Source organism: Mustela nigripes, chromosome 15 (assembly GCF_022355385.1).
Source record: "Mustela nigripes isolate SB6536 chromosome 15, MUSNIG.SB6536, whole genome shotgun sequence".
In the NCBI taxonomy this organism is placed as follows: Eukaryota; Metazoa; Chordata; class Mammalia; order Carnivora; family Mustelidae; genus Mustela; species Mustela nigripes.
The window spans coordinates 19,813,782-19,828,681 of NC_081571.1; the positions used below are offsets into that span (position 1 = coordinate 19,813,782).

General features: G+C 44.7%; 1 protein-coding gene across 2 annotated transcripts in view; it reads left to right on the plus strand.

Annotated features, from left to right (window-relative positions):
- The first annotated feature begins 112 nt into the window (after nt 1-112).
- FREM2 (FRAS1 related extracellular matrix 2) overlaps nt 113-14,900 on the plus strand; it is a 162,769-nt gene continuing 147,981 nt past the window's right edge. For both annotated transcript variants that reach the window (XM_059378217.1, XM_059378216.1), the window contains exons 1-2: nt 113-5,534; nt 10,374-10,463. In XM_059378217.1, coding sequence (XP_059234200.1) covers nt 356-5,534; nt 10,374-10,463 — 5,269 coding nt within the window. In that variant the 5' untranslated portion in view covers nt 113-355. The remainder of the gene's footprint in view (nt 5,535-10,373; nt 10,464-14,900) is intronic.

Below are 14,900 nucleotides of genomic sequence, written 5' to 3' on the forward strand. Positions count from 1 at the left end.
CCTCAACTCGGGGCCTCCTCCCGGGACCAATGATTGGCCTCCTGGGAAGACTGGAGTAAGGGGGTGCTAGGGGAGGGTTTTCCCTCAAAGCTTTAGGTCCCGGGACCTGGAAAGCAGGAGTGGAAGGACTCATTCTCGCAGCCAGTGTGCGGCGGGTGGCGGAGCGGATCGCCGGGGGGCTTCAGCCTCGGCTGCAGCGCCAGCCCTGCCAGCCCCGCGCAACTTTCCATCCTGGCCCAGCCGCGGCTACAGAGTACAGAGTTTCTGGCACTTTCCGGAGGACGTTTCTTGCTCCCTGCCAGGGGACTGACTGCGCTCTCTCAGGCTGACCTGTCCGAGCTCTAACACCCGGACCATGCACGCGGCCAGGACTCCCGGGATCGCCTCCGGCGCCGGCGGGGTGGCCAACCCCACCAGTTTTCAGCAGATACTTACGCTGCCGCCCCTCCTCGTGTTGCTGCTGCTGCTTCTCCTGTCACCGGTAAGCTGCGTCCCGGCACAGCCCGCTGCCCCTGAGCGAGCGTTGCTGTCCCCGGATCTCGCGGGGGCTGCAGGGGTCCCCGCCGAGGAGGCCATAGTGCTGGCGAACCGTGGGCTCCGGGTGCCCTTCGGCCGCGAGGTCTGGCTGGATCCGCTGCACGACCTGGTGCTGCAGGTGCAGCCGGGGGACCGCTGCTCGGTGACCGTGCTAGACAACGATGCGCTGGCCCAGAGGCCTGGCCGCCTGAGTCCCAAGCGCTTCCCGTGCGACTTCGGCCGGGGAGAGGTACGCTACTCGCACCTGGGCGCGCGCAGCCCATCGCGGGATCGCATTCGGCTGCAGCTGCGCTACGACGCGCCGGGAGGGGCAGCAGTGCTACCCTTGGTGCTGGAGGTGGAGGTGGTCTTCACCCAGCTAGAGGTTGTGACTCGGAACTTGCCCCTCGTCGTGGAAGAGCTGCTGGGGACCAGTAATGCCCTGGACGCGCGGAGCCTGGAGTTTGCCTACCAGCCCGAGACCGAAGAATGTCGCGTGGGCATCCTGTCGGGCCTGAGCTCGCTGCCTCGCTACGGGGAGCTCCTTCACTACCCGCAAGTTCCAGGTGGAGCCAGCGAGGGGGGCGCCCAGGATCCTCTCCTGATGGACTGCAAAGCTTTCCAGGAACTAGGCGTGCGCTACCGCCACACGGCCCCCAGTCGGTCCCCAAACAGGGACTGGGTGCCCATGGTGGTGGAGCTGCGGTCTCGTGGTTCCCCTGTGAGCAGGCCTGCTCTGAAACGTGAGCACTTCCAGGTACTGGTGAGAATCCGAGGAGGGGCCGAGAACACCGCCCCCAAGCCCAGTTTTGTGGCCATGATGATGATGGAGGTGGATCAGTTTGTACTCACCGCCCTGACCCCAGACATGCTGGCCGCTGAGGATGCTGAGTCTCCCCCTGACCTGTTGATCTTCAACCTCACCTCTCCCTTCCAGCCTGGCCAGGGCTACCTAGTTAGTACTGATGATCGCAGCCTGCCCCTCTCATCTTTCACTCAGAAGGACCTGCGGTTCTTGAAGATTGCCTACCAGCCCCCCTCTGAGGACTCTGACCAGGAGCGGCTATTTGAACTGGAGCTGGAGGTAGTGGACCCGGAAGGAGCTGCCTCAGACCCTTTTGCTTTTATGGTAGTGGTGAAGCCCATGAACACACTGGCTCCCGTGGTCACCCGGAACACCGGTCTCATTCTCTATGAGGGCCAGTCCCGACCCCTTACAGGCCCTGCGGGCAGTGGGCCACAAAACTTGGTCATTAGCGATGAGGATGACCTGGAGGCAGTGCAGCTGGAGGTGGTGGCTGGGCTCCGGCATGGTCACCTTGTCCTTCTGGGTGCCACCCATGGCAGCTCCGCCCCTAAGACCTTTACGGTGGCTGAGCTAGCGGCTGGCCAGGTGGTCTACCATCACGATGACAAAGATGGCTCACTGAGTGACAACCTTGTCCTTCGAATGGTGGATGGAGGACGCCGGCACCAGGTGCAGTTCCTGTTCCCCATCACCTTAGTGCCTGTGGATGACCAGCCACCAGTCCTCAATGCTAACACAGGGCTGACACTGGCAGAAGGTGAGACAGTGCCCATCCTGCCCCTTGCTCTAAGTGCAACTGACATTGACTCAGATGACTCTCAGCTGCTTTTTGTGCTGGAGTTGCCCTCCTCGACTGCAGGGCATCTGCTTCTCCGCCAAACACATCCTCCCCGTGAGGAGGAGGAGCTGAGCAGGGGCCCTTGGAGGAGACAGGGAGCATTCTATGAGCAAACAGTGACAGAGTGGCGGCAGCAGGACATAAGCGAGGGGCGGCTGTTCTACAGGCATTCGGGGCCCCACAGTCCCGGGCCAGTGATGGACCAGTTCACATTTCGGGTCCAGGATAACCATGATCCTCCTAATCAGTCTGGACCACACAGATTTGTGATACGCATTCATCCTGTGGATCGCCTCCCTCCAGAGCTGGGTAGCGGCTGTCCCCTTCGGATGGTGGTGCAGGAATCCCAGCTCACCCCTCTGAGGAAGAAGTGGCTGCGCTACACTGACCTGGACACAGATGACCGAGACCTGCGTTACACAGTGACCCAGCCTCCCATGGACACAGACGAAAACCACTCGCCCTCCCCACTGGGCACCTTGGTCCTGACCGACAACCCCTCAGTTGTGGTGAACCATTTTACCCAAGCCCAGATCAACCACCATAAAATTGCTTACAGACCTCCAGAGCAAGAACTGGGAGTGGCTGCCCGAGTGGCCCAGTTCCAGTTCCAGGTGGAAGATCAAGCTGGGAATGTGGCTCCAGGCACCTTCACGCTTTACTTGCAGCCAGTAGACAACCAGCCACCTGAGATCCTCAACACGGGTTTCACTATTCAGGAGAAGGGCCACCACGTCTTGAGTGAGACTGAGTTGCGTGTGAATGATGTAGACACTGATGTCGCCCACATCTCTTTCACTCTCACGCAGGCGCCCAAACATGGCCACATGAGAGTGTCTGGACAGATACTGCATGTCGGGGAGGTCTTCCACTTAGAAGACATAAAACAGGGTCGGATTTCCTATGCCCATAATGGCGATGAGTCTCTCACTGATAGCTGCTCCTTGGAGGTCAGTGACAGACACCACGTGGTGCCCATCACTCTCAGGGTGAACATCCGGCCGGCGGATGATGAGGGGCCCATGCTGAGCCTTCCTGCTGGCACTTTGGGGTCTTACCTAGATGTTCTTGAAAATGGAGCTACTGAAATCACTGCTGGTGTTATCAAGGGAACTGACGAGGACACTGATGATGTGATGTTGACTTTTGTCTTGGAAGATCCACCTTTATATGGAGAAATCCTGGTCAACGGAGTTCCAGTAGAGCAGTTTACCCAAAAGGACATCTTGGAAGGCTCTGTCATCTATGCCCACACTAGCGGTGAGATAGGCCTGTTGCCCAGAGGAGACTCCTTTAACCTGAGTCTGTCAGATGTGTCTCAAGAATGGGTAATAGGTAGCAATACTATCCAAGGAGTTACTGTGTGGGTGACCATCCTCCCAGTTGATAACCAGGCTCCAGAAATTTCTGTAGGTGAACAGTTTATAGTCGTGGAAGGTGATAAAAGTGTTATAACCTCAACACATATAAGTGCTCAAGATATTGATTCACTAACTGATGACCTCTTGTGCACTATAGTTATCCAGCCTACCTCCGGTTATGTTGAAAATATTTCTCCAGCCCCGGGCTCTGAGAAATCAAGAGCAGGAATTGCCATAAGTGCCTTTACCCTGAAAGACCTCAGGCAGAGTCATATTAACTATGTCCAGAGTGTCCATAAAGGGGTCGAACCTGTGGAAGACCGATTTATATTTCGTTGTTCTGATGGCATTAACTTTTCAGAGAGACATTTTTTCCCCATTGTCATCATTCCCACAAATGATGAACAGCCAGAAATATTTATGAGAGAATTTATGGTGATGGAGGGCATGAGTCTGGTGATTGATACGCCCATCCTCAATGCCGCTGATGCTGACATGCCCCCAGATGATCTAACTTTCACTATTACCCGATTTCCTACTCGAGGTCACATCATGAACCAGCTGATAAATGGCACAGTTTTGGTTGAAAGCTTCACCTTGGATCAGATCATAGAGAGTTCAAGCATTATTTATGAGCATGATGACTCCGAGACCCAGGAAGACAGTTTTGTGATTAGACTAACAGATGGTAAGCACTCAGTGGAAAGGATGGTCCTCATTATAGTTATCCCAGTTGATGATGAGACCCCCAGAATGATGATCAATAACGGACTAGAAATAGAAATTGGGGAAACCAAAATTATCAACAACAAAATATTAATGGCAACAGATTTGGACTCTGAAGACAAATCTTTGGTTTATATTATTCGTTATGGGCCAGGACATGGCTTATTACAGAGACGAAAACCTACAGGTGCCTTTGAAAATATCACGCTAGGCATGAATTTTACCCAGGATGAAGTGGACAGAAACTTAATTCAGTATGTCCATTTTGGACAAGAGGGCATTCGGGACCTAATTAAATTTGATGTGACTGATGGAATAAATGCCCTCATAGATCGCTACTTTTATGTTTCCATTGGGAGCATTGACATTGTCTTCCCGGATGTGATAAGCAAAGGAGTATCCTTGAAAGAAGGTGGCAAAGTCACCCTCACAACAGATCTACTAAGCACCAGTGACTTGAACAGTCCCGATGAAAACTTAGTCTTCACCATCACTAGGGCTCCCATGAGAGGTCACTTAGAGTGCACAGATCAACTTGGAACATCCATCACATCTTTCACTCAGCTCCAACTAGCCGGCAACAAAATCTACTACATCCACACAGCTGATGACGAAGTCAAGATGGACAGCTTTGAGTTTCAGGTCACCGACGGCTGGAACCCTGTCTTCCGGACGTTCCGTATCTCCATTAGTGATGTGGATAACAAAAAGCCGGTGGTCACCATCCATAACCTGGTTGTCAGTGAAGGTGAAAACAAGCTGATCACTCCCTTTGAACTCTCTGTCGAAGACAGAGATACTCCTGACAAGCTCCTGAAGTTCATTGTCACCCAGGTGCCTGTTCACGGTCAACTTCTGTTCAACAACACCAGACCCACCATGGTTTTTACCAAGCAAGACCTGAATGAAAACTTAATCAGCTACAGACATGATGGCACTGAGTCGAATGAAGACAGCTTCTCCTTCACGGTGACTGATGGTTCCCATACAGAGTTCTATGTTTTCCCTGATACAACATTTGAAACAAGGAGACCCCAAGTGATGAAAATCCAGGTCTTAGCTGTTGACGATAGTGTCCCCCAAATTACCGTGAACAAGGGGGCCTCCACACTTCGCACTCTGCCTACTGGTCACTTGGGGTTCATGATCACAAGCAAAATATTGAAAGCAGAGGACAGAGACAGCCTACATTTTTCTCTCAGGTTTATTGTGACAGAGGCCCCTCGACATGGCTATCTCCTCAACCTGGACAGAGGCAACCACAGCGTGACTCAGTTTACACAAGGTATGATACTCTTTTATTTCCTTATACCCAGTGGAAAATTCAGGTCTTATTTTCTGAGGGTACGGCTATTCCTGAAAATACTGTAAATAGGGGATCAAATTTGAGTCCAAGGGAAGAAAAGGACAGGGAAATAGAGAGATTGGGCGGGAAGGATGTGGGGACTTACTTTTCTGGGAGAATAGCTCTCTTCTTGCCGTATTCCCATTGCAACACCCTGCATTAGAAGCAGGAATATCAGTATCTTTCGATAGCAACAGGGTATGCGGCCAAGGCTGGAGCCAGTCTTGGGGAGGGGAATTAAAACTGAAGCAAGCCCTTCAGGTCTGCTTTCTCTCCCACCCCCATCATCTGAGTGGCCTGTCGGGTGCACTGCAGGTCACTCATGAAGCATTTGGGCACCTGAGTGAAAGTTGTGCTTTCTGAATTCTTTGTATTCTTCTTACTGTTATTTTCACCTTCCATTCAAATAGAGCCTTCAAGTCTATATTACTTTAATTGTGAGAGCATTGTTCTAATCCTGTTGCAGTTCTTAGAAACTTCGTAACTGAAAAAAAAATGTATACGTACTTCTTAGATTTAGAATTCTTCTCTAGTATTTTATGACTTTAGATTTAGAATTCTTCTCTAATATTTTATGACTTAGGCAAGACATGAGAGGTGTAGAGTTATAACAATTATATGTACAAGGTATGGATCCATCGCACACACACGCACACACGCGTGCGCGCACACACGTAGAGCCTCCTTAATGACGTCCGAGACAATATGTCTATCACCAGAATGTACATTCATGTTATTAAGAACCTGAAGATAACATTAACAAGTTGACCAGCAGGACGGAAGGAGGAAATTATTTTCTTGTTTCAGATCTCCTCTCGTTTCCTCTTTCAAACACAGTAACAGACACCTGTGGCCTCCAACACCTGTGTTCTTGAAGCTAAAGCTTTTTTCTAACCTAAATTTTCTTTGTGTGTGGACACAGTCTGAGACAGGAAGGGCAGGTGACCTCTGCAGAGTCACTCACTGACAGAAGGGGGAAGCCCATTCAGTGCGCCGGCTTGAGAGGCAAGGCTCTGTTCTCTAGAATGTGCGACCTTCACTACAGAGGGCTACGGGTGGCTTTTATGAAAATCTCACCATGTCAGGATGGAAACTAGATCTCTCCTGTGTCTGCTCTGTGAGTGGAGATGGAGTTTACCCTCGGGGCATCCCAGTGGGGGTGTTCTTTTTGGGTGTTGGGCTCTAACAACGGCTTTAATAAACGGGTGTCGCGAAGTTTAGTGTTAAAGTGAACTGCTTCTCTGTTTTGGATGCTGGCAAATAGCCCTGAACTCCAACCTCCTGATTGTTGGCCGAAAGCCTGAATATATTGTAGGGCCTGCTGGGACAGGAAAACCTCAGAGTGCCAAGTGTCAGGCCAGACCAGCGGGAAACTTTTGTGTGAAGGCTTTCTGAGGACAGAGATGCCATGCAATCTTAGACTGGTTTGTTTGCATGGAAAGTGAAGAGGATGAAAGGAATATATTACAGGATAGAAAATGTGATTTCAAATCGCTCCCCTGACCTGAAACAAGTAATCTGACTTTAAGGATTAAAAAAAAAATTTTTTTTTTTTTGTCGATGAATTTGTTGATGAATTTTGTCATCGAATTTGTCAATGAAGACAGGCAGACGATTTAACTTAAAGTCTATGGAGTAGGCCTGACAGCTGATAATGTTGGAATATTATATCTTAAATATCAAACCCTAAATCATACCATTTCAGAGGGAGGCTGTTGCATGTGCACACGTGTTCTCTCTCTCTCTCTCACACCAATATGGACTCACCTTTATTATTATTAGTCTTTATGGTCATTTGTAAATATAGAGTAGCAGTTTATTATAAAAAGTGAAGATACATTTTTCAGGTTATAAGAGAAATGAGCACATTCCGATAAGAACCCAAACGCTGCCTAGGAAAACTGTTGGTAATTCATCACAGAGTGCTCATCTGAGCAAGTGGAGGCCACAGTTTGGTTCAGGGTGGTTGTTTCTGGAGACAAGATGGCTGAGGGAAAATGGGGAAGCTCCACTGTCAAACCACTGTGTTGTAGTCTTGAGGAGAAATGAACGCAGGAGCTTGAGTAAGGATAACAATAGCTTTGATTTGTTTTTGTTTTTCTGTTATCCTGAAGGGATGAGCTGAGCTGTATTTTGATGGATTTTCAGTGCGCTGAGTTAAGTCACGTTAGCCATATATGGGCACAGAAGTTTGTTCCCAAACCAATTCACTAAATGGTCCCTAGGAAAAGAAAATTCATTAATTTCTAAACCTCATCCAATTTTATTATTAGAAGACTTAACAAGGTAGAATTAGACAAATTAGAGAAATTATTTCAATGATGTGTCTTTGGCAGGGTGCCCCTGCTGTCTTCATCCCGGGCTTAAATCACTTGTCTCAAGAACCCAGACTATTTTCTCTACAATAAGTACACAATAATGTCTTCTGAGAGATACATTACAGATCACTTTCAGAAATTTCCCCCAAAGAGTTTGAACCAGGGTGTGGTTGCCAGGCATGTCAGTGAACTTAGAATTAAAACAAAAACCCAAAATCATGGAATGCTTGTATACATGAACTGAAATAAATCGGATGTGTGATCAGTGATTAGAAGAAAATCCAGGTAATTGTTAGATGTTTACCGAAAGGAGATGATCTTTTTTTGCTACTAGGTTTTGATCTTCCTAATACTACTGTGCTTTAAGAAGTGAGTGTTTATATATAATTTGTGATGTTTTTGATAGCTTTAGAGTTTCCTATAGAATAACAGTGGTATGATCAAAGTCTTTACTTATTTGAGATTTTTTTAGAAGTCGCTTTTTTGAACCTTGAATTACTGAGTTATAAAGAAAATGAAAAGGGTTTTGGTTTGTTCCCACTTATCAATATTACATGCCCTAACATGGGCAGAAAATTTGACACCTGCATGTCCTAATTGCATTCATGTTCACTTTAAAAAAAAAAAAAGTTTTTAAGAAATCACTTTTGAAGAGGTGATTTGTTTCAACAAAACTGTCTTCTAAATACTATAGCTTTTGCAAGAAAACAACGATGCAGAGTTTGGGTACACTAACGAATTTTTCTTTTTTTGTGGTAGAGCTTTTAGATTTTCTTACACAGTTAAAGAGGGAATGGGGAAGTTTGGAAAAAGGTCTTCCCCACATGACCAGAAGACTGTCCTTAGGCTAAAGATGTGCCCTTAGAGCACAGTTTTCCTGATGAATTAAAAGGTTGTAAGGGGTCAGAGTTGTAGGAGTAGACAGGTGAAGAGCCTGCAAGGGCTTTGCTCCTTACCTCTGTCAAAACATCACACACATGGAGGTAGTGGTTGGAGCATGGTCCACCAGACCTCTGGACTCTTTCATTTTAAGAAACGTTTGAGCTGTTACTGAATATTAGACCCTGAGCAAAGGACTGGATGAAAAAAAGATGAAAAAAAGGATGAAAAAAGAATCCCAGAAGTTTTCCGCCTTCTAGGAGAGGTAGCCATGCAGAAAGATACAAATGACACTAGGCAGAAATTTGGGGAAATTAGAGCAAAGTTAGGAATAAAATGCTAAAGGGGGAGAATATGTCTTGAACTTGCTTCATCTGTTAGTAGCCCTTTTACAAGAAGTTACCATTAACTATTAAATCAGATTTTCAAATGTCGGATTGTAAGCAAGTCACCTTTCAGAACTGTATGAGGCAAGGGAGCATGTACATTTCCCATCTGTCAGATGGGGTCACAGAAATTCATGGAGTCATCCCAGTACCTTACATCACTTGAGCTTATTATTTCATAAATTCATTCTCTTATATATGATGCTGGCAGACTTCATAGCATGAACTTAGTAGAAAGAACTCTTAGAAGATGGAAAAACTGCAGAGCCCACTCGAGACACACAAACATTACGTACCACTGGGGAAACTACTCTGAGCTGTGAACTTGATTTTATGTAGCCTTGGAAATAACTACTTACTGCTTGACCCAGGTCGATAACATCATGCTGCCGAGCATCACAGAAGAGGATGTTCTTGGTTTATTATGTTGTCTGTATTGCATCCTTTAGGAGAGGAATTGGTAAAATGCATGAATAAATTTTTGAAGTTGTATGTCCGTCGATCACTGAAAACAAACTGTGCTGGTAAATTTGAGAGCTGGGCTGGAAAGCAAAAGAAAGAGGGTTCCTGAGGCAGAATAGCTTTTCACTATGAAAAAAGGTTTCAGGTTTTGTTAGATGTTTTCTGTTCTAATTCTTTTCTGGGCTCATGACAGTTATTTCAATCTTTGGGATGTAAAATATCCTTGATTTTTTTTTTTTTTTTCCGAACTCTGGAGAGCTTAAAAACAGCCTGTTGTGTATTGCATGAGGTAAGAAATGTTAGCCAGAGGAGAGCAGGGATGTTCTTTCCTCTGAGAGCCAACCCTCTAGGGAGGAAAAGAGTGTGATTTTGGCAGTGTCAGGAAATCTTTCATGCCTCAGACTATCTCCCTTTCCACCTGTCATGAAGTCTGACATTCCATATTTAGACAGTCACTTCTTTGGTGCATGAACATGCAAATAACATTGGGAGGGGCAACACCTTGCTATTATTATAACCTAACTCTTGCACTCTATTTGGGTAAGGGATCAGATTTCCGTGGGACAGCTGAAATCAAGGGGCTTAGAGAGAGGAGAAATCAGATAGCACTGCTTCCCTTGGAATTAGGAAACCTAAACGTGATTACAGAGAAGAGCCATTCGGATTTACCATAAGTAATGAGTCACCAATCTCACCTTAGTAATGAATCATCTTGTTTTTGGGTTATTTTCTAGCTGACATTGATGACATGAAAATGTGCTACGTTTTAAAAGACGGGGCCAATGCCACAAGTGATATGTTCCATTTTACAGTTGAAGATGGTGGTAAGTATTCACTCTCCTGTTAGTATAAACCAGGAGACTTTTATTGGTTGTTCTTTGATGACGTCACTACAAAGAATCGATATCAAGTATCCTTTTCTGTTCACCTGAATTTATACTGTGAATTTTTTATTTGCCACTAGATAATCTTACGTTCTTAATCTGACACAGTACTACTCTGCAACAAGTATAGATAAATGTTCCACTTATATTATTTTTGTCTTAGGATTTGCAAAGCACTAAAAGAAAGACCTATGTAAATAGGATCCCCGTGTCCAGTTGTTCAATATGTTCTAATTGATGCTGCCTGCTTGAGGTGGCAAGAGGATGTTGGAATCCACCCAGCTCCACTCTCAAGCCATGTGCCTACCCCTATGTGTCTGCCCTGAGGGGGTGCCTTTTGCTGATTTGTACTTGGGTGCTGTATGGACTCATGCTGTTGAATAATTGCATTTATCAGAAAATCAGTGCTAAGTAAATGTGTTTTTTATCTTATCAATCTCAGTATGTCTAATGATTTTCTTAGTTTGGAGGATTTTGTGGCACAATCTAGCTAAAATTTTCCTCGGTGGGGGCGCCTGCGTGGCTCCGTCGGTTAAGCATCTGCCTTCGGCTCAGGTCATGATCCCAGCATCCTGGAATTGAGCCCCAAATCAGGTTCCTTGCTCAGTGGGGAACCTGTTTCTCCCCTGCCTGCAGCTCCCCCTGCTTGTGTGCGCGTGCTCTCTCTCTCTCTGTCAAATAAATAAACACAATCTTAAAAAAAAAAATAATAGGGGTTCCTGGGTGGCTCAGTGGGTTAAAGCCTCTGCCTTCAGCTCAGGTCATGATCCCAGGGTTCTGGAATCGAGCTCCGCATCAGGCTTTCTGCTCAGCAGTGAGCCTGCTTCCTCCTTTCTCTCTCTCTGCCTCCCTCTCTGCCTACTTGCGATCTCTCTCTCTGTGTCAAATAAATAAATAAAAATCTTAAAAATAATAAAATAATAAAATAAAATAAAATTTTCCTCAGTGAAGTCTGAATACTGCAGAGAATAGGCTATGACTGAACAATGTCATTGTCACTGTCCCCCAACGCCTTGATTGCTGTTCACCCTCTGTTTGGCTCTCTTCCTAATGCAGTATGCCGGGAGAAAAATGGGCCACTTCTAGAGTCATCATAAAGATGTCTCTGTTCTCTCAGGAGAAGCAAAAGAGCCTCAGGAAGCACATATGTTGTGTGAACAGGACACAGGAAGTGGGAGGGGGATATGGGGGTAAGAGATGAAGGAAGGAGAAAACAAATGATTCGGATCTAGTCATCTGTTTTCTTACGATGCTTTTTTTTAAAAGTACACTATTATGTCATCTATCTCAAAAAGATGACATGCTTCCCTTCACTGCTTTGTGAAGCATTAAATAGCACTTGTTTAAAATATCGTTGGACATAATGTGATCACAGCTCTAAAAAATGGCATCTGCTGGGCGCGTGCCAGAGAGGCAAAAAATGATGTTAATTTAGGTTCAGCTATTTGATTTTCCCTAGAGGCCAGATGTTTAGTAAATTTGACGCCTTTATTTTTATAGTAACCAAATCATAGTTTAATATTTTATGTATGGATAAAAGGAATCAGTATGAAACCGATTTCTAAGAAGGAAGCCGATTTATAAAGAAAAACATGCTTACTGAATCTTGATGCTCAAATGGGAAAGTCTTCCGTCAGTAAACTTTAGAGGAGAGCTCTGAAATAATTCAAATCTGTGTAGTAGATCAAAAAATTTTTTTAAGATTTTATTTATTTGACAGAGAAAGATCACAAGTAGGCAGAGAGGCTGGCAGAGAGGGAGGGGGGAAGCAGGCTCCCCGCTGAGCAGAGACACCCCCCCCCCATGCAGGGCTTGATCCCAGGACCCTGGGATCATGACCTTAGCTGAAGGCAGAGGCTTAACCCAGTGAGCTACCCAGGCGCCCCAGTAGATCAAAATTTATAGACTAAATTATTGGTTCAAGGTACCAGGTTTGTCACTTAGAATGACTACATATAGTATCTCAGTAGCAAAAGTCTGATTTTCTTTAAAATTACCCAAAAAAGTTTGAAATCAAATAGTTATAATTCTAAGATATAGTAGTTTTGCTTTTTTAATATTGTACTTTTCCCCCCTCCGTTATTACATTTCCAGTCTGACACAGAGCCACTCTATTACTCTGCTCATTCCTTTTCTTAGCTGGATGGACTGGTTGCATTTCCTTTAAAATTTTGATTTGTACTTAAATTTTTTTAAAAAATACTATGCCCTATCATATTTCAAAATATTAAGTGAGAAATGGCTAGTTGAAGAGACTGGGTTTATTTTTTTTTGGTTTGCTGAAAATGTGGCTGAACATCAAAGGGTTGTGTTTATGGAAATAGAAAATGCATCATTTTCGGGAGCTTTTTTAGAGCTGGAGTTTCACATGAGAGGGAAACATTCCAGAGAAACGGTTCTTGACCTTTCTTCTCACCGCCAACATGGCATTACTTGTGGGGCTCGGGCAGATTCTGACAAACTATCTATGGAACAGAATCTATCTTAATTCACCTGATATAAGGAAACATCCCTCTGCAGAATAAACACAGAAGCCTGCAAGGTTAAAAAATAAAAATTCATGTATGTACCTCAAAATTGTTTTAATCTGATACTTACTATTTAAGGATTTTTGCACTGTCTTGTAAAATACTCTAACATTTGAATGAGAAATGCAGTACTATTTAAAGAGTATCTTGAATGAAATTATGTCTCTGGGAAGGATGAGGTATTTTGCCACACAGAAGTAAGAGATATTGCCAATATCTGTGGTAAGAGGAAGAAAATTAAGATATCCATCCTTTCTATAAAAATAATTTTAAACTAAGAGTTTTTTTGATCCATAAAATTAGATATATCTCATTTATATATATCTTGTTAATACACACCATAATTCTTTTAAAATACGCTCTAGAAAAATATTTTTGTATAGACTGTAATATGGACCTTCATTTTCAAAATCTTTATGTTTAATTACATAAATTTTATGTAATAGAATATATGTTTATGAAGACACATATATGATATATTCTGATGCTTCTCAAAGATATGTCTGTCTTTGGAATCATGGAAGGTGCTTGAATCCTATGAACAAACATTATTCATGTTTTTTAGTTGGAGGGATCCAGGTGTCAGAAAAGCCAGGTAACCTCTCTGAATGTATCATCTGTCCAGGAGGTAACAGACCTCTGTCAATGGTTACTTATTCTTCCCATGTAGGTGATGACAGACTTCTTGGACCAGTGGGTTTGGTTACCAAGTTTGTTATCATCTCTTTTATACAAAGATAGTAAGCATATCCATAAACCATCTCCATGAAATACGTTAAATGCTTCCAATATTTCACATCTGGGAAACCAGTCACAGCACCATGGCCTAAAATTAAGAACTGTCTATTCCAGTTCTCTTTCCAATCCATAAAATTCACCTTCTCCAAGTCCCCAAGAGTGCTTTTAGAGGGACACCTGACACCTGGGTGACTCAGTTGATTAAGCCTCTGCCTTTGGTTCAGGTCATGATCCCAGGGTCCTGGGATTGAACCCGGCATTGGGCTCCCTGCTCAGTGGGGAGCCTGCAGCTCCGTCTACTTGTGTGGTCTCTCTCTCTCTCTCTCTCTCTCTCTCTCTGTCAAATGGATAGCTGAAATCTTTTAAAAAAAAAAAATGCTTTTAGGACAGTGACTAAGGAAATTACTGGAGCAAGCGTAATCCTTGAACAACCTAAAAAACTACATAATAACTTTTACTTTTAGGAGTCAAGAAGAGATTTAGGGAAGTGGAGAGCTGAAAGCCCTTGTTTCAGATTTAATTATATTATCATGAGAAACTAGCTAGCCACAGAAATCTTGTTAGGATGTAGTGATGGACTAGGACCACCCATTACTAAGGGGATGGTGCTTAGGACAGAGTTACCTCTTTTTAGCTCGGGGCTGTTACCAAATGGCAGGACTGAAGAGTACTTTTTTTTTTTTTTAAAGATTTTATTTATTTATTTGACAGGCAGAAATCACAAGTAGGCAGAGAGGCAGGCAGAGAGAGAGGAGGAAGCAGGCTCCCTGCTGAGCAGAGAGCCTGATGTGGGGCTCAATCCTGGGATGCTGAGATCATGATCTGAGCCGAAGGCAGAAGCTTTAACCCACGAAGCCACCCAGGCGCCCCCTGAAGAGTACTTTATTTGAAGTATTGGTAATGTCAGGATTTTACCTCAGGGATTGCTACTGTGTTTGGATTTTATAAGTGTTGGTTGATATAGCACATGTACACATGCAGAGAGAGATTCTTATATTTTAGGATTCTTTCAATTAGGCCTTATATCTTACATAAGATTTATAATTACTTATGCAGTTTTGCCTTCATAGCATTCTTATCAGCTTAGTAAAACAAACAAAAGTATTACTGT